The 19,620-nt window shown below is 38.2% G+C and overlaps 1 protein-coding gene across 2 annotated transcripts in view; it reads left to right on the top strand.

The window, feature by feature from the left end:
• The window catches only part of mib1 (MIB E3 ubiquitin protein ligase 1), a 148,937-nt gene extending 130,022 nt beyond the window's left edge, over positions 1-18,915 (top strand). The window contains exons 17-21 of one of the 2 annotated variants that reach the window (XM_073039296.1): positions 4,624-4,816; positions 5,534-5,612; positions 10,786-10,872; positions 13,766-13,866; positions 15,383-18,915. In XM_073039296.1, the coding sequence (XP_072895397.1) occupies positions 4,624-4,816; positions 5,534-5,612; positions 10,786-10,872; positions 13,766-13,866; positions 15,383-15,523 (601 nt within the window). In that variant the 3' untranslated portion in view covers positions 15,524-18,915. Of the gene's footprint in view, positions 1-4,623; positions 4,817-5,533; positions 5,613-10,785; positions 10,900-13,765; positions 13,867-15,382 lie in introns of both variants that reach the window. The other variant, XM_073039287.1, reaches the window with a different exon arrangement.
• Positions 18,916-19,620: the final 705 nt, after the last annotated feature.

Below are 19,620 nucleotides of genomic sequence, written 5' to 3'. Positions count from 1 at the left end.
AATCTCTAATTATTTGGCATTGTCCTTCTTAATTGTAAGCTTATAACTTGTTCAGACGCCCAGCAAATCTTTGAAAATACCAGAAGGAGATTTAATAATAAAGATCAATAAATAGTACAAATTGGTATCCCTCTACAGTAATAACATTTTACACAAATGATTTTTTTTGTAGAAGTTTTCAAGTATCATATATAAAGCATTGAAAAGCATCTCCATAGAGCAAAAATGTATGTTACATTTGGCTACAGAAATTCGGATTACTGCAGAAATACAGATTGCTGTGTTTTTCTTTGAAATATTTGAAGTAGTGCAAGGATGGCAAATTGGACCAGGTTGCACTAACCAAACTCTCTCCCTCTTGTTCCTTAAACCCTGAAACATCTCACAACCTTCAGCATGGTATCAATGCCCATTGGCCCTCTACACCATACTAACCTTGGCCAGATGTGGAGAACTCCTCTTTTACGTTCTGGAGTTTAGCAGCGAATAACTGTGTGTCCCTGAGCGTCAGAAGGCACAGTGTAGAGACCCTGTCCTGACAATGCTGACAAGGCAAAGCTGGTAACAGACCTCTTTGCCTTTTGTCAAAACCAAGTGATTTTAATAGAGTCATAGAGCACGGGGGCAAAGAACCAGGCCCTTTGGCCCATCTAGTCCACGCCAAATTATTATTCTGCCTAGTCCTATTGATTCCCCCCCCCCCCGCCCCCATTCATATACTTAACTGAACTTCTCTTAAATGTTGAAATTGAACCTGCATTCACCACTTATGCTGGCAGCTCAGCACCCTCTGAGTGAAGAAGTTCCCCCTCATGTTTCCCTTAAATATTTCTCCTTTATAACCTCTAGTTCTAGTCTCACCTGACCTCAGTGGAAAATGTCTGTTTGTATTTACCTTATCTAAACCTCTCAATAGCTCCATCAAATCTTCCCTCATTTTCCTAGGCTTCAGGGAATAAAGTCCTAACCTGTTGAACCTTTCCCTATAATCAGGTTCTCGTGTCCTGGCAACATCCTTGTAAATTTTCTGATCAACGGAAAAAGATTTTCACATCAAAATGAAAACAGATCTCTACAAAGTGATCTGAATTAATTACAGATATAAAACAGAAACAATCGTGGGGTTGAGTTTAGGAGCCGAGAGGTAATGTTGCAGATATATAGGACATTGGTCAGACCCACTTGGAGTACTGTGCTCAGTTCTGGTTGCCTCACTATAGGAAGGATTTGGAAACCATTGAAAGGTTGCAGAGGAGATCTACAAGGATGTTGCCTGGATTGGGGAGCATGCCTTATGAAATTAGGTTGAGTGAACTCGGCCTTTTTTCCTTGGAGTGACAGAGGATGAGAGGTGACCTGATGTTGTATATGAGAGGTGTATAAGATGATGAGAGGCATTGATTGTGTGGATAGTCAGAGGCTTTTTCCCAGGTCTGAAATGGCTAACATTAGAGGGCACAGTTTTAAGGTGCTTGGAAGTAGGTACAGAGGAGATGTCAGGGGTAAGTTTTTTACGCAGAAAGTGGTGAGTGCATGGAATAGGCTGCCGGCAACGGTATTGGAGGCAGATACGATAGGGTCTTTTAAGAGACTCCTGGACAGGTGCTCAGAAAATTATGCTCACAAAAATATGGAGCTCAGAAAAATAGATGGCTATGGGTAACCCTAGTTAGTTTCTCAGGTACAGACATGTTCAGCACAGCTTTGTGGGCCAAAGGGCCTGTATTGTGCTGTAGGTTTTCTATGTTAGAAATATTTGATTGCATAACTATTCACCCTCTTTAATATGGCACACCAAGTAATTACTGATGCAGTCAATTGGCTTTAGAAGTCACATAATTAATTCAATGGAGATCACCTGTGTGCAGTCAAGGTGTTTCAATAGCTTGAAGAAAAAATACCTGTATTTGGAAGATCCAACTGCTGATGAGTCAATATCCTGGTTAAAAACTACACCATGAAGACAAAAGAACACTCCAAGCAACTCCGCAAAAAGTTTATTGGAAAGCACAAGTTTGGAGATAAATATGAGAAAATTTTCAAGTCACAGCATATCCCTTGGAGTACAGTTAAGTCAATCATCAAGAAATGGAAAGAATATGGCACTGCTGTAAATCTGCCTAGAGCAGGCAGTCCCCAAAAAGTGAATGACCATGCAAGAAGGGGAATAGTGAGGGAACCCACCAAGAGATCTATGGCAACTCTGAAAGAGTTGTGTTTGGCATAAGCCAAACTCCGCACATCATCAAAAATGCACCATTCCTATCATGAAGCATGGTGGTAGCTGCATCATGCTTTAGGGATACTTTACTGCAGTACCCCTGGAAGGCTTACAGTAGGGGGAAATCCTGGATGAAAACCTGATGCAGTCTGCAAGAGAACTGTGACTCGCGATAAGATTTGTTTTCTCCCTGTACCGATCCCTGCAGCACAGCACCAGTCACAGGCCTCTAATATGAGAGGTGACTATCACTACCACTCTTGGTTCACTGGCTCCCATGAAGCCAATGTCAAATCCAATTTACCACCTCATCCTGAATGCAAAGCAACTGAACTTTTTTGACTAGCCTCCCATATGTACTTCCAAGATGGCGGCGCGACGCAGCTTGCAGCGGCCACTCGGGAGCTGATTATATGTGAAGCGGGGTGTCGTGCGCAATCATAATCAGATGAAAAACGGATGTGGGAGCACGGAGGAACATCTGGAAATCTCCAGGAAGACCTTCATTGCTGCTGCTGCTGTGAGGTCCGGGTCTCTGCTGGGAAGAACAGGCCCCTAGTCCTTGGGGTCGCGTTGCCAATGGCCGTTGGCGGGGGTGTCTTAATACGCTCGGCAGAGGATGGTGCTCGGAGAAGCTGTGCCGGAGGGGATGGTCGGAGGCTCGGAAGTTCAATGGACTCGGGAGTCCGCTGCTGTCTGAGCGCTTTCAGTGTGTGCTGTGTCTGCGAGGCTAAGTCAGGCGGCGCCGTGGAAGTCCATAGTGGAGGTATTCCCTTCTGCCGCCGGCATGGGATGACGAGTCTTTCGGGACCCTGAGGACTTGTGGAAACTGTGTGGTGGTTTCTTTTGAACTTATAGTCTTTTAACATCTTTGGACTATTTTTACTGTGCCCATGGTCTGTTTTTTTTTATCAATTATGCTATTGTTTGCACTTTTGTAACTATATGTTGTAACTATGTGGTTTGTGCAGGTCTTGTAGCTTTAGTTTTTGGTCTTGTTTTGTCTGGTGGGATTGGAGCTCCTTTCCAGGGAATGCGCTAAGATGGTAGCGCGATATTAATACGCAGCAGCCTCTCCGGACTCTGGATTGGGGATTGCCAAACGTTATGTGGATCTTCTGGTGTAGTCTGTTTTGTCATGTGCTTTTGTAATATCATTCTGGAGGAACATTGTCTCATTTTTTAACTGCATTGCATTTGTGGTTTCTAAATGACAATAAACTGAATCTGAATCTGAATATGGGACCTTGTTGAAATGCATGTAGACACACACACTGCCTTTTGTTCATCAACTTTCCTGGTAACCTCCTTGAAAATCTCTGAAAAATTCCTTAGATATGGCCTACCACACACACAGCCAATAATTTGCAGATATCTCTTAATGTTAAGAGATATTTAACTATTAAAATGTAAGGAAATTTAATTACCTTGGATTTTTATTAACAATATTTTGAGATGATTATATTGCTTTATTCATTTTATTTAACTCCCTGATGCATAAATCTGTGACCACTAAACTCCAAGGAATTTTTGGATCCTACGTCTTGTCTGGTCTGGTGGAGAGTTCATGTCAACGCAATCTGACCCAATATGGAAATATGCTTCCCCTGCTTCACAAGTAACTGAGAGAACAAAATTGCATTTCCAAACCAATGTAGTTTTAACCTATTTCACCAAGAATTGTTGAGACATTGCAAATAATCTCAGGAATATTCTTTAATCCACCAGTCCACTGTAGAAGAGTCCATTGTAGCCTTGACAAGGCTTTATACTGGGGATTTCTGTCAAGATTGAGCTCTTCTGTCATAGGATCCAGCAACAGCTGACCTGGTGGATTTGGCTTCCTGAATTGGTCGAGGCTTCTAAATTTCACATGAGATATACAAAACCCTCCTGGCCACACTAAGCATGGTTTCAGCCAAACAGAACAGGGTGCAGATAATATTTCAAATACTTGAAATTACTGGTATCAGTAGCAATTTTGAATGACTAAACCACAAAGGATGTACAGCCATAGAGACCAAGGAATGGAAACACTGATTTTTTTTTAAAATAAATATGTACCTAATACTTCCTAGAGGTCTCTTAATTTTAAGCTAAGCTGTCTAGTCTCCACATGTCCCAGATCTGTGCAGATGCAGTTAATCTTGGCAGATACCAGAAGTGCTACTTTTAATTAGCAACCAGAATTTCCACTGTGCCATTCTATCTTATTTAGAAAAGTATCTGAAAGTAAATGTAACCTTAGAATCCTGCCTCCCTAGAGGCAACTACCTTGTGGCATTGGAAGAAAGGTTTACAGCTTGCTTAAACACACCCATCCTTTAATTTTGTTTTTGATTTGACTTGAATTGTAGTTGATGCAATTATATGAAAATTAATTATTTTCTTCCTTACTTCAGTGGACAAGTGGGATCACGTAGTCCTTCTATGATTAACAATGATACAGAAACTTTGGAAGAGTGCATGGTTTGTTCAGATATGAAACGTGACACCTTGTTTGGACCTTGTGGACACATTGCTACTTGCTCCCTTTGCTCACCACGTGTTAAAAAATGCCTGATCTGTAAAGACCAAGTTCAGTCTCGAACAAAGGTAAGAGAGTCTCTTTATGAATATGGATTTTTCCTGTGCAAGTCAGTTAATTTGGATCTCGAGTAGAGTGTACTTTTGTTCCCCCTCTCCACTCTAAATTGCCTACTTTCACGGGTCCAAAACCTAAAACGTTTTAGCAGACCTCTTCTGATTTTGGGCTCATTCACAGAGATGGTCAGGTTGTGAGTAGTTATTGTATGGGTTCAGATTTAAGTTTATTGTCTTAAGTACCCGAGTTAGAAATATCATGAAATTTAGCTGTTTGCAGCAACAACACAATATACTACAAATAGGAAGTTCCATAAATTTAAATGAACATTTAAGTGAATGGATTGATATTTCTCAACTGTTTCATGAAATTTTTCATTTTAGTGTTTTCCTTCACTTCCTTTCCTTCAGTTTAGTGTACAGATGATTTTTGTGATTGAAGTGAAACGTGGAAATATGGTGACGTTGAGAATGCTAGATCAGGCTTTGACTTGCTGTAATTTTATATGGCCTAATTGCAGTTTTTGTTTTTCTTTTATTTAAATACTTGATGAAATTATTACGTATTGATAAAGAATACATATTCTTACTCTACTATATTAGAGCTTTTCTTAATATATATGATGCAAACATTAAAACTGCAGGGAAAAAAACATTGTATAATGCAAAAGTGTGATGATTTAGATATTAATTTGCAGACTGACATGAAGCTAATCCATTTGCCCACAGATTGAGGAATGCGTGGTATGTTCTGATAAGAAGGCAGCAGTGCTATTCCAACCTTGTGGTCACATGTGCGCCTGTGAAAGTGAGTATGATTACTCTAATTGGCATTTCTGTAAATGTATTTTTTCTCCATTTACATATTTTTAGATGTGGAAACCAGTTTTTTGTCTGTCTTCTCTCTTAAGTTTTGATTTTTCTAATACCTATTTTTGATTTGATGACTGCTCTATCTGCCTGACTGTATGTAAATGTTAATGCGGTTAATTCAATGGAAATGACAGAACATAATGGTAACAAGTATTCCATGTGCCCATTAGGAGTTGTCCCCTATGTGGAATTTCAAAGAAAATGTCTTCTTGTAGATAATTTAAAAATAAGTTTATAAAAGAGAGATTAGTTTTTTATCGCAATACATTTGATAAATAATCGCCATTGCATGTAAAGTGAAAAAAATATTATTTTGACATGCTGCTTTTAGAGTCAGTCATAGAAAACTACAGCACAATAACAGTCTCTTCAGCCCATATAGTGCTTGCCAAGCCGTTTTAGCTGCCTTGTCCCATTGAACTACATCTTGGCCATAGCCCTCTGTACCCCTTTCATCCATGTATCTATCCAAACTTCTCTCAAACTTTGAAATCAAAATCGCATCCACCACTTGCACTGTCAGCTTGTTCCACACTCATCACCCTCTGAGTGAAGACGTTTCCCCTCATGTTCCCCTTAAATATTTTGCCTTTTACTCTTAACCAATAACCTCTTTTTGTAGTCGCACCCGACCTTAGTGGAAAAATGCCTGCTTGTATTTACCCTATTTATAACCTTCCAAGTAACAGTTTGCATGCGACAGTGGCCACACCCCGGTACACCGCTTCAACAGGCAGGTGAGGTTAGCCAGGTACCTCCAATAGGGATATGCCTATCCCAGCATGTGAAGCCAGTTCCAGCAGACTGGGCGGATGAGATCAACTACAAGATACAATGGCCAAGAAGATGGTACTGCAACACTTTGTGGAGAGTGAAGAGCATGATAAGACACAGAAGGTGTCATGGCTATCCACTGCAGCCAAGGAAATCTCCAGTTGTGACAATTTTTCGTACTATTGGACCAAGAGTTTTGAGGCCGAGAGAGTGGAGCTGCCCCAGTGCAATGGCTTTTTCACTATAAAACTCCTTTCGCACAGGTTTCAACGTTAATATCGGAAACAACGATCAAACAGCACATACCCCTCATAATTTTGTAAACCTCTATCAAATCTCCCTTCAATCTTCTATGTTCTAGGCAATAATGTTCCAACCTATTCATTGTTTCTGTATAACTAAAATCTTCCAGACCTGGCAACATCCTTGTAAATTTTCTCTGTACTCTTTCAACTTTTGTTTATATCTTTTCTGTATGTAGGTGACTAAAGCTGCCCACAGTACTTCGAAATAGGCCTCACCAACATCTTGTACAACGTCAACATAACATCCTAACTCCTGTACTCAATACTTTGATCATTGAAGGCTGAAGCTACTTTACGACCCTGTCTACCCATGATGTTACTTTCAGTGGATTATGGACATGTATTCTCAGATCCCTTTGTTCTGCCACACTCCTCAATGCCCTACTGCTCACTGTGTAAGATCTACCTGGCAGGTCCTCCCAAAGTGCTACACCTCACACTTGTCTACATTAATTATATCTGCCATTTTTCATCCCATTTTTCCAGTTAGTCCAGATCCTCGCTGCCCACTACACCCCAGTCTTGGTGTCATCTGCAAATTTGCTGATCCAGTTTACCACATTATCAAAAATAGAGGGATATGGGTAACCCTAGGTAATTTCTAAAGTAAGTACATGTTCAGCACAGCATTGTAGGCTGAACGGCTTGTATTGTGCTGTAGGTTTTCTATGTTTCTATCATACAGATCATTGATCTAGATGACAAACAACAGCAGACCTGACATCCCTGCGGTACTCCACTAGTAACAGGCCTCCAGTCAGAGAGGTAACCACGTATTACCACTCCTAGCTTCTTCCACAAACTCAATGTCTAATGCTGTTTACTACCTCATCCTGAATGCCAAATGGCTGAACCTTCTTGACCAACATCCACTGCCTTGCCTTCATCAACTTCGGATCCTGGCTCCCAGTCCACTCTGTCTGGTGGTCTACCAGCTTTTTCCAAATGCGTATTCCTCCTTCTCTCGCCGACAAAAGACCGCGAAAATCTGTCTTCCAGGCTCATAAGAAAGAACAACATTTCTCCCGTTGGATAACATACATTCCAAAGCCCTGTTGTCTCTAGTCATAACCCAAGCATTGCTGCTACAGGGAATCCATCACATTAGCACTGAAGCATTGCAGAGGGGTCATTACATTAGCAGTGAAACCTTACAGCGTGTTACACTGGTAACTTCCTTAAAAAAAACTCCATAAGATTGGTTAGATATGACTATTCCTAATTAGGCTCTGTCTGTCCAAATACTCGTATATCCAGTTCCTTAGGATACCTTCCAGTAACTTTCTCACTACTGATGTCAGGATCACTGGCCAATAATTTCTTGGTTTATTCTAAGAGCCTTTCTTAAATAGTAGAACAACATTAGCCTCCTCCAATCCTCTGGTACCTCACCTGTCGCTAAGGATGATTTAAATATCTCTGTAAGGGGCCCTTACAAATTTTGCACTTGTCTCCCACAGCATCCAATGGAACACCTTGTCAGGCCCTGGGGATTTATCCACCCTGATTTTCCTCAAGACAGCAAACATCTCCTCCTCTGTAATTTGAACAGGATCTATAACCTCACTGCTGCTTACCTCACTTCTATAGGCTCTGTCAGTCTCCTGAGTAAATAAAGATGCAAAAAACGCCATTTAATAACTCCCCTGTTTCTTTTGGCTCCACGTAAAGATTACCATTCTAATCTTCCAGATGACTAATTTTGTCCCTTGCAATCCTTTTGCTCTTCCACATCTATAGAATCCCTTAGAATTTTCCTTCACCTTGTCTGCCAGTTAAACCTGATGTGTTCTTTTAGCCCTTCTAATTTCTTACTTAAGTGCTCTAATCCTGACTGTACCACCTAGAATCTGCCTTGATATCTAATTTGCAAACTCTAGTTCTATTGTTTCTCCAGCCCTGCAGTCCTGCAGACTTTGAACTTTCATCAATACCATAAGGTCAGCACAGTAGGAAGTAATCCAAAGTGTGAACAAAATAAAAACTGCAAGACCCAGTGCTATAAAGGAAGTTTCATTCCCCCCAAAATGTGACTCAATTTTTTTTTTACACTTGTATCTTTGTGGAGTTGTGATATAGAGCATTTAATCTAATGTAACTGTGCACAATGAATTCCAAACCACAGGTGGTCTTGAGTGAAGCAATGAAAATATGTTTATTTTTTCAATGCATGTGTTTTTATTGTAAGTTCTTGTTTCCCCAAGCTCTGATGAAAATTGTCTGCTTGTTCATGTGTCATTTAACCAAACTTGAATAATGTTTGAAGTATCAGTCTGAAAGATTCTCGGTGCAGCTGCTTGAACACTCCTGCTGCGGCCATTTGGGAATTGATTACATGTGCATGACTATCTAATTTGTTTATTTAGAGATGATGTGCAGTATAGGCCTTTCTGGCCCTTTGAGCCCCACTGCCCAGCACCCCTCAATTTAACTCTAAACTTACTCACGGGACAATTTGCAGTGATCTTTAACCTACTGACTGGTACATCTTTAGATTGTGGGAGGAAACCAGAGAAAATCCACACATTCCACACAGAGAATGTACAAATGCCTTACAGATGATGTCTGAATTGAACTCCGACACCCTAACCGGTGATAACATTGTGCTAGCCACTGCCTACTGTGGCACTCAGTTTTAATTTCCTCCCATTGAATTTGGACCTTATGAAGATCAGCAATAAGTTGGGGTTTTACACGTGGTGAAAGGCATATCCAAATATGGTCCACACATGAAATTGCTGAAAAACTTTAGCTAGCACCTCTGCTTTAGGCAGCTTTGACTGTTGTACATTTCATTATCTATCATTTACAAAAATCATTGCCTTCTGTGGCAGCAGGAGGAGAAGGGAGGCAGTAAATAATGTCACCCTTCATTCATACTATTTCATTGTGTTCCTTGCCACTTCATTTGAAGACACAGAGACAATCTATGCAAATTCACTAAGACCTTTTACCTATGTCCTTAGGGTGATGTAGTTATAATGTTGCCATCTCTCAATTACTCATCATTGTGGTCTCCTTTTGTGTAAGTTATGAATGCTACTTCTGCATCACAGGATTACTTCCTGTTATATTCAGAAGTTAGATTTCAATTGAGCCAAAGTTTTTAAGTTGCTGGTAAGGCCTGTAAGTACTCAAACTGAAGCAGCTATTTTACAATAAAGATTCTGAACTTGAAAGGTCATGTCAATATTATTAATATTACTAATATCATAGTTTAGAGTACTCTGTCAGTGGGCCAGGGTAGAAATTAGTGTGTTTACCCCATTTAGAGGTATAAAATCTAAGGACAGTGTGATCCACCCTTCAAACACCACTGAAGCTGACCTCACCTGGAGCTCATCTTTTAAGTAGCTTAGTTATATACTGAAACTTGATTGGTGGTGGGATTTGGGACAATAAATTTGACACGAACTAAGTCTCAAATAACTGTGTACAGATAGACAGACGTACTTTATTGATCCCGAGGGAAATTAGGTTTCGTTACAGTCGCACCAATCAAGAATAGTGTAGAAATATAGCAATATAAAACCATAAATAATTAAATAATAATAAGTAAATTATGTCATGTGGAAATTAGTCCAGGACTAGCCTATTGGCTCAGGGTGTCTGATACTCCGAGGGAGGAGTTGTAAAGTTTGATGGCCACAGGCAGGAATGACTTCCTATGATGCTCAGTGTTGCATCTCGGTGGAATGAGTCTCTGGCTGAATGTACTCCTGTGCCTAACCAGTACATTATGGAGTGGATGGGAGACATTGTCCAAGATGGCATGCAACTTGGACAGCATCCTCTGTTCAGACACCACTGTTGGAGAGTCCAGTAGAATGAATAATCGGCTGAAAAGTATATTGATAAGGGTCTAGTATCTATTTAAGAGCCATTTTTAAAATGATCACAAGCTGGTGTTGTCTTGTTCACCTGCTGTTAACACATGCATTTTTAAACTAATTGCAATTTTGTAAGTATTTATAAATGGTAATTATATATGAAAATTGTTGAATGGATCATTTTTTAAAACTTTCTCAGATTGTGCAAGCCTGATGAAAAAATGTGTGCAATGTCGAGCAGTTGTGGAACGAAGAGTGCCTTTTATCATGTGTTGTGGTGGGAAAGGTACGGAAGATTCCAATGATGATCTTAGTGAGTCAATTCTTAACACAATCCATTTTTTATTTTCTTTGGATCTCCTTTGCATTTAAATCTTGATATGTATATGATATATAAATGAGGCTGAATCTGAAAGGGTCTCAGCCAAAACATGGACTATTTATTTCTTTTCGTAGATGCTGCCTGAATCTCCTGAGTTCTTCCAGCATCTTGTCTGTTACTTTGGATTTCCAGCATCTGCAGAATCTGTTGTATTTAAACTTTATTCCATTTTCACCAGTGTGACATCATAGAATGATCTACACCAATGGACTGTAATCTTAACTGTGTAAATGAAATCAGTTGCAATTTAGATGAGGGATTTGGTATTGACAATAAGCTTGTTTGTGCATACAACTTAGTTAGTTTCTTTCTTAAATCTTGGGTGACGTCAGGAGAGGGAAAGGGAATTGGCAGCCAGTGCACCCCTTTGGCCATTCCCTTCAATAATAAGTATACCGCTTAGGATACTGTTGAGGGGAGATGACCTGCCAGGTCTCTGGCACCAAGTCAGGTTCTGTGATTCAGAAAGGAAGGGGAGAGAAGTGGAGTGCAGTGGTGATTAAGGATATATTAATAGAGGAGCAAGAATCAGTTTCCGTTGATGTGAAGGAGACACCCAGATGGTACATTGCCTCCCAGGTGCCAGGGTCAGGAATGTCTCAGATCAAGTGCACAACGCTCTGCCTAATCCCATCAACTTGCATCGGGACCATAACCTGCCATACCACTACCATCCATGTACATCCAAACTTGTCTTAAACGTTGAAATCATGCTTGCATGCTCCACTTGTTCCACCCTCTCATGACTCTCTGAGTGAAGAAATTTCCTTTCTTGTTCAACTTTTCAGCTGTCACCCTTAACCCATGACCTCTGGTTGTAGTCCCATCCAACGTCAGTGGAAAAAGCCTGCTTGCATTTACCCTATCTATAACCCTCATAATTTTGCATGCCTCTATCAAGTCTCCTCTCGACATTGCAAAGAATAAAGCCCTAACCTATTCAATCTTTCCCTATAACTCAGGTCTTCCAGACCCAGTAACATCCTTGAAAATTTTCCCTGTACTCTTCCAATCTTATTGACATCTTTCCTGGAGGTGGTGACCAAAATTGCACACATTACTCCAAATTAGGCCTCACCAATGTCTTGTACAACTTCATTATAACATCTCATCTCCTATACTAAATACTTTGATTTATGAAGGCCAATGTGCCAAAAGCTTTCTTTATGACCCTATCTACCTGTGAAGCCCTTTAATAAATTATGGGCCTATATTTCCAGATTCCTGTGTTCTACCATACTCCTCAGTGCACCACTGTTCACTGTGTAAGACCTACCCTTGTTGAGATGTTGTGCAACATCTCAAACTTGTCTGCATTAAATTCCATCTGCCATATTTCAGCCCATTTTTCTAGCTGGTGCAGATCCCACTGCAAGCCATGATAACCTTCCTCGCTGTCCATTACATCCCCATTCTTGGCGTTATCCACAAATTTGCTGATCTGAAGTGCAGAGGGTCTTGAGAGTCCTCATGCAGGATTACCTAAAGTTCATTTGCAGGTTGAGTTGGTGGTAAGGAAGGCAAATGCAATGTTAGTAGTCATTTTGAGAGCACTAACATATAAAAGTAAGAATGTAATACCGAAATTTTATATGGCACGGGTGAGGCCTCACTTGGAGTATTGTGAGTAGTTGTGGATGTGGATGAAAACTAAGAAAGGATGTGCTGGCATTGGAGAGAGCCCAGAGGAGGTTCAGGAGAATGATCCCAGGAATGAAAAGGTAAACATATGAGGAGCATTTGACTGTTTTGGGACTGTATTTGCTGGAGTTTAGAAGAATAAGGGGTGATCTCATTAAAACCTATCGGATATTGAAAGTCTAGATAGAGTGGATGTGGAGAGAATGTTTACGATAGTGGGGGAGCCTAGGGCCAGAGGACACAGCCTTAGAACTGAGGGATGTCCATTTAGAACAGAGATGAGAAAAAATGTCTTTATGCAGTGGGTAGTGAATTTATGGAATTCTTTGCCTCAGATAGCGGTGGAGGCCAGGTCATTTGGTATATTTAAGGTAGACGTTTATAGGTTCTCAATTAACAAGAACATCGAAGATGTCTGAAGGCAGAAGAATGGGGTTGAGAAGGATAATAAATCAGTGGAGCAGACTCAAAGGGCCAAATGACCTAAATCTGCTCCTTTGTCTTATGGTCTTATTATCCCTTTATATTTAATGAAATTGACACACTGTTCTTAAGAATGCATCTTGAAATTTCAGAGAAGGATTACTATATAACTTGCACTTGTGGTGAAGAGTAGTCAGCAATTGGAATAATTTGTGAGAAATGTTGACTATTGCTACAGCCAGATGTTAGTAATAATTCAGAAATATATTTAGGTATAGTATCTTAAAATGTCTCTGTAATGCTTGTAAAATAACATTATAATGGTTATTTTGATAAGTACATAGGTGGAAGGGTTATGGAGGTCTATCAAGCAGCAAGGGCTTGGTGAGTCTAGGCAGAATTGGGCACAAACTAGATACACCAAAGGACCTGTAGCTATGCGCTTAGTGCTCTATGGCTATAATGGTGAGTTGAAACAGCAGAAAGCTTTCATTAGACTTTTTTTATTTTGTTTAATGTGGCATGATAGCTGGTGAGTTTATAAGGATTTTGAACATGTGACAGAGATTCTTTATCACCACAAAAATTGAACTACATAGCATAACAACTTGAAAATGAGTGAAACCATAAATGCAGTTGACCTAACTCCTTTACAATAATGCAAAAATGATATAATTCAGTAAAATGCTCACTTCTGTGTTTTTATCATTAAAAATGGACTCTTGTATTGCAGGCAGTGGAAATATTACTCCTCTTCAGCGAGACAAGGACAATACCAATGTCAATGCTGATGTACAGAAACTCCAACAACAGTTGCAGGATATCAAGGAGCAGGTAAAATTGGATTTCATTGTAATTTCTAGTTTCAAAAGCCAGAATCCAAACATTTAATGCTTAATTTTTAAATGCAGTGCAGTCTAAATTAATAAGTTCTGCTTTCAGAAATGATTAATACAAACAACTGGTGTCCATTCCAAGTTAATCTTAGATCTTTTTCTTTTTTTTAAATAATAGTTCTTAAAGATTTCTACAGATTACTGTTCTAATTTGGTAACCTTATTGGGAGTTGGGGAGGTGGGTAACACTGAATTTGTGACATGGATTTATAGAAAAAAACATTTGACTTCACTGGGTTATAGTACTGTTTAAACTAGTTGACCAAGAAATGAGTTACAGAATTTTAAAACTGGAACACTTGCACTCAAATTATTAATGAATGACTAGCAAATACATCTCTATGTTTAAGTAATGCCTCTAGCTGTATCCCTGTGCATTTTTATCAAATCTGAATGAAATAACTCCACTGATTCCAAAATTTGTGAAGAGGATTGCATTTCTGAGGTAATGTATGTCTCATAATGTGTGTCTTATTCAGTATTTCTCACTGACTCTTGTATATTATTCAGGGTTTTAAGCTGCTGTGATATAAAGTAAGAATAAGATTTTGTTGGTAAAAGCCATCAAATTTATAACATTTGTGCATACATAATCAGATTTGGAGGTCTGGAATTTAACTCACTGAGTGAGTTAAAGGGGAGGGTTTGAATGCAAGTTCCTTTCTGGTCTTTGTCTTTAATAACTTATTATTTTTAGATATTCCTCATTCTTAAAAGCATTAATCTTGAAATATATAATTGGTTCTATTTCTTAATTTCTAAATATTTTATAATGTTGGAAGCATTCCAAACTGTTTTAAAGGAAAGCCCCAATAGCTTTTACAGCTGACTCTTACTAAAGCTGACAGTGGGGTTTCAGGTAGGGTTTCTCCATTGTGTCACAGAGAAGGCCCTCCCATGGCTCAGGGCCCTATTTTTGCTGGTATGAAAGGTCCTTATAGTCAAATAGTCATTTGTATTCAGATTAAGTAAGTTTAGATTTGGAGTGATTGCAGCAAAATCTTACTTATTGTTCCCCTTAAATTCTGATACAAGGTAAATCCAGCTACATATGGGGAAGTGGGTTCTACCAACATGGTTACAAATTATTTGCAATTAATTTAGCTTGCTGAAAATACCTTGACTCTTTATGTGGTTACATCTTTGTTTCTTCCTGTGCAGTGCATTTAAATTGCATATAAAATGAAGTTAATTTATTTAGTTCTGTGAAAATATGAAATTGTGGAAGGTACTAAGTTCAAACCTTGGATGATTACCTGATACAGCCTTCGTGATTAGTATTTGCATGCGACAAAATTCCTGTTGGGCACATTCATTTTGGTGGAATGCCAGTACATGTCAATAAAACATCTATGTGAAAACAAGACATTACCGTGCTTTCCTGCTAAAATGAATTGTATTTGATGTGCAGCAGAACATGTAGTTAACAGTGTTTGATTTGTAATTTGTTTCAGACTATGTGCCCTGTTTGCCTGGATCGTTTGAAGAACATGATTTTCCTCTGTGGACATGGGACATGTCAGCTTTGTGGTGATCGAATGAGTGAATGTCCTATCTGCCGCAAAGCCATAGAACGCAGGATTTTACTGTATTAAACTGAGAAAGTATTGTCTGAGTACAGAACACGGAGCACTACACCTGTATCATAGTCCAGAGTAAATTATTTTTGGTAGCCCTTTTGTTTGTAGTATCATGGATGGATCATAAAGTCTGTAGCCTTTTCTATGTTATAATGTTACACTATGGGAACTTGACAATTTATATGCACATTTCTTTATAAGCAGTCATCAAAGTGACATGTTGAGTTGGTTTGTATGGTTGGTATCAGCTCTCAACCTAGCTCCAATTGTATTCCTGCAGTTGATATTTTTTTTTTTAAAAATGCTGTTGGCTACAGTAGGAAAATAGCAATTTTTTTGTCTGATCAAGAACAAGATATAACTTCTGAGTACTGAAAAGATTTTCTTGATGGTTTTTAAAATTTGTTTTAACAAATTCACAGTATATGCACAAATTCTTAAATGTGTTTAGGTTTGCAAACATTTCTGTTACAGATGTGCTTAATTCAGCAGAGGCTAATTTTCTGGAAATTATCATCTGCAACTCAGTAATCCATCTTAAAAAAAGACATGAAATTAAACTGTAAATCTGTTTAAAATTTGCGATCCAGTTAATCTATTTTATCTGGAATACAGGTGTTTAAAACGTGCTATTTTAAGGAGAATAATACCTCAGCAATTAATAGGGTGCTATCCTAAGTAGGATTGGGAATTTTAAGTTGTTAAAATGTACCTTGTTATGCTGTCTAATTTTAATACTGCAGAATTCTCACCTTTTTTCTCCATAAAACTGGCATCCATTATAAAAATCCCCTTTAATTTGCAGGGTCTATCCACTGGAAGAGCATGATTAGGATGTCTTATTTTAGTAGCACCTTTGGTAAATTATCATTTATCAAATTTTGTGGAAATGTTAAAATAGTAGTGTTTTAAATAAAGGCCAAAACCAATTATGTTTGGTTTGTACTGCAAAAGGTGATTTTGGGGGGGGGGGGGGGGGGGTGGAATCTGAGGTTTATAGTAATTGATAGGTAAAAGGCAGATGAAACCTTGCCATTCAGTGATATAAGTTTTAAATGGTTTGGGCCTTGTACTGACAGAAATTAACATTATGTTTATAAACTAGTTGAAATTGTTAATTGTTAATATATTGTTAATTTGGGAAGCAAGTGATTCTATATTTTTGCATGTTTGGACATATTGGTATACACTAGTTCCAATTGTAATCATGATCTTCATTGAATCATTTAAATATTGGTATTTTTACAGGGTTCAGGCACATAAAGATGTATAAAAAATCATATTTTCTTTGAGCGACAGCCTCTGCACTTGGTAGCAGCTCACATCTCAAAAAAATTTGAACTGTGCTCTAATGCATACACTGATTATATTTGCATTGCTGGATTGCTGAAATATAGATTAGCTTTTAATTACAAACTATCTTATATGTTGTTAGTTATGTTATGGGTCTGATGCTTTTAAAGAAAGGGAATTTTTGAAGGAACATGTTGTGCAAAATTAGTTTTAAGGTGGTTTATTGATACCCACAAACTTGTTCTCTTGAATTTTGTATGTTGATGCCATTTAAACATTTTAGCTCCAAATCAACTGAATATGCTGTCTGTCCTTCTACAGTGCATAATTGCACCAGCTATCCATTGTCTTAAATGCAGTTATAATTTGCAAAGAGAAGCTGCTATAATACTGTTGGCACCATCTTTCTGTAGAAATGAATATTGCATCTTGGAGATTCAATACAATGAGCTAAATTTTATTATATGGAACAAAGTAATTCTGAAGTTCCAATTCCAGCATAGATTTGAATTAAAATAGCTTTGATGAAGGAAATGTGAGGGATCTGGATCAGTAACAGCTTTTGAACCAGCATTGAAATTATTTACAATTACATTGATAGATAAATACACAATTGCTAAATAATTTCTATTTTGAAATTTCTGGAATATGCAAGTCTCTATCGTGTATTTCTAGTAAATCATGGCACTGGCACATTGATAAAACAAATCCAGCAAAGTTTCTGGCTTCCTCCATCCGCAGTAGCAATTGTGAATGCCAGTTGAATACCTATCATCAAATCGAATAGTTTCAGTGTTCCTATGTTTGAAAATGTACAGGGAAGCCTATTTCATTATTTGGTTATTTGTGCCTCCTGTGTCTTGGTAAAACTATTTTCACTGCTGTGTCATTTCTGAGAAATTTGCAGCCTGCATGATGAAGTTTTTTTTAAACAGTTTTTAGGATTATACTTCATTACAACTCATAATTGATTTTCAGAATGGTTGAATGATTTAACTATTTCACTTCATTAAATTGTACAAATATATTGAATTTAAAATGTTTTTTGAAAAAAAATTGAAAGGTTTGCACAAGAATTTATTTGTCTAACTGCAATTCATAATTAAAATGAATGATTCCAAATTTCAGTTCTTGACTCTTAGCTCTGCTTGTTAGCTTAAAGATCAGAAAACCACTGTGTTTAATCTGTAAATATCTCTTGATTACAGTTCTGCCTTTATTGTCATTGAAAGTTATCAAATAATATAGCATTTCAACAATTATTCACACTACTTGAATATGTTTTTGATTGATTAAAATCAGTGTTCCTAGTATGCCCAAGTGGAACTGGAGTGATGGAAGTCAAGGGGTTCTGTTTCTTACAAAAAGATTGTCAAGTAACTTCACACTTAGGTGAAACGTACTTCACAACTGTAAATTGTGTTCATTTTCTACTCTGCAACTTAAGCTGTACTGATTGCAATTGCAGGTTTGCTTTGCCTCATAAGCTATCTACTAGCAGTGAAATACACCAAGGAATAAGAATAACTGCTCTGTGATCATTTAGAATTTTGCCTAAGGATTTGATGCTGTAGTTTTTTTTGTGTTAGTTGCTTATACTTTGGAATTTCATACATGATTATCTACTTAACATTAATTTTGTGATAGAATGAACTTGCGTGTAAAGTTGTTAAGTCATTAACTTACTGCCTATTGATTATGTTATGTATAGTAATAATGTTTTTGTAACATTCATGCAAATTGCCTGAAAATACGTGTTTTTGCCAAATATTTAAACATTTAAAACTAATTACTAATGGATAAGTTGACATTTTGAATTTATTTCTACCCTTTTGTTAACTGCCTTGTTTGTCTCTGTTTTGAAAAGAAATTTGTCTGCTTTTAAAGCAGTGTTTCCTTCATGAATTAAATTTCCTCTGTCTTATTCCTTGCAACATTAATGTAGTGGGTTAGGAGTGGGAATTAAAGAACTTCCCCTTCTATGAGGTACATTCTGACCAAACTGCCTCACTGCTCATTTTTTTTTTTGCTATGTTGTTTAGTGTCTGAAACTGTGCTTCTTAATGAAAATTGCACAACCAGGTCAAAGCTTTAGAAATAAAATTTCATTTATATCTTTTGGTTAACCTGCCTGATTTTTAAAATCCAACGAGGGAGAATATTTGAATCATAACTTGGACACAACACTTATCCATCATTCACCATTTAGGATTAGTAAATGGTCTTGCAGATCACTTAAAACAGAAGAAATACATACTATTGAAGAGCATTACATTGAGGCAAATTATGTTTAATTTCAAATGGAATGCAATTATGAATAGCAACACACACAAAATGCTGCAGAAACTCATCAGGTCAGGCAGTGTCTATGGAACAGGGCTGAGAGCCTTCATCAGAACTGGAAAAGAAGGGGTAAGAAGTCAGACTAAGAGTAAAAAGTACAAGGTGGCAGGTGATAGGTGAAACCGGGGGAGAAGGTGAAGTAAAGAGCTGGGAAGTTGATTGGTGAAAGAGATAAATGGTTGGAGAAGGGGAAATCCAATAAGAGAGGACAGAAGACCATGGAAGAAAGAGAAGGGGAAGAGAACCAGAGGGCAGATAAACAGATAAAGTGAGAGAGAAACGGTGAAGGAGGTGGGGGGGGGGGGGGGCAATTACCAGAAGTTTGAAAACTCACTGTTCATATCATCAGGTTGGTGGCTACGCAGATGGAATGTAAGGTGTTGCTCCTCCAACCTGAGTGTGACATCATCACAGCACTAGAATTGGCCATGGATATGGGAAGTAAAGTTGAAATAAGTACCCACTGGGAGATCCTG

Source organism: Hemitrygon akajei, chromosome 1 (genome assembly GCF_048418815.1).
Source record: "Hemitrygon akajei chromosome 1, sHemAka1.3, whole genome shotgun sequence".
In the NCBI taxonomy this organism is placed as follows: domain Eukaryota; kingdom Metazoa; phylum Chordata; class Chondrichthyes; order Myliobatiformes; family Dasyatidae; genus Hemitrygon; species Hemitrygon akajei.
Note: the sequence above shows the minus strand (reverse complement) of the source record. Positions and strands in the feature narration are given on the sequence as shown.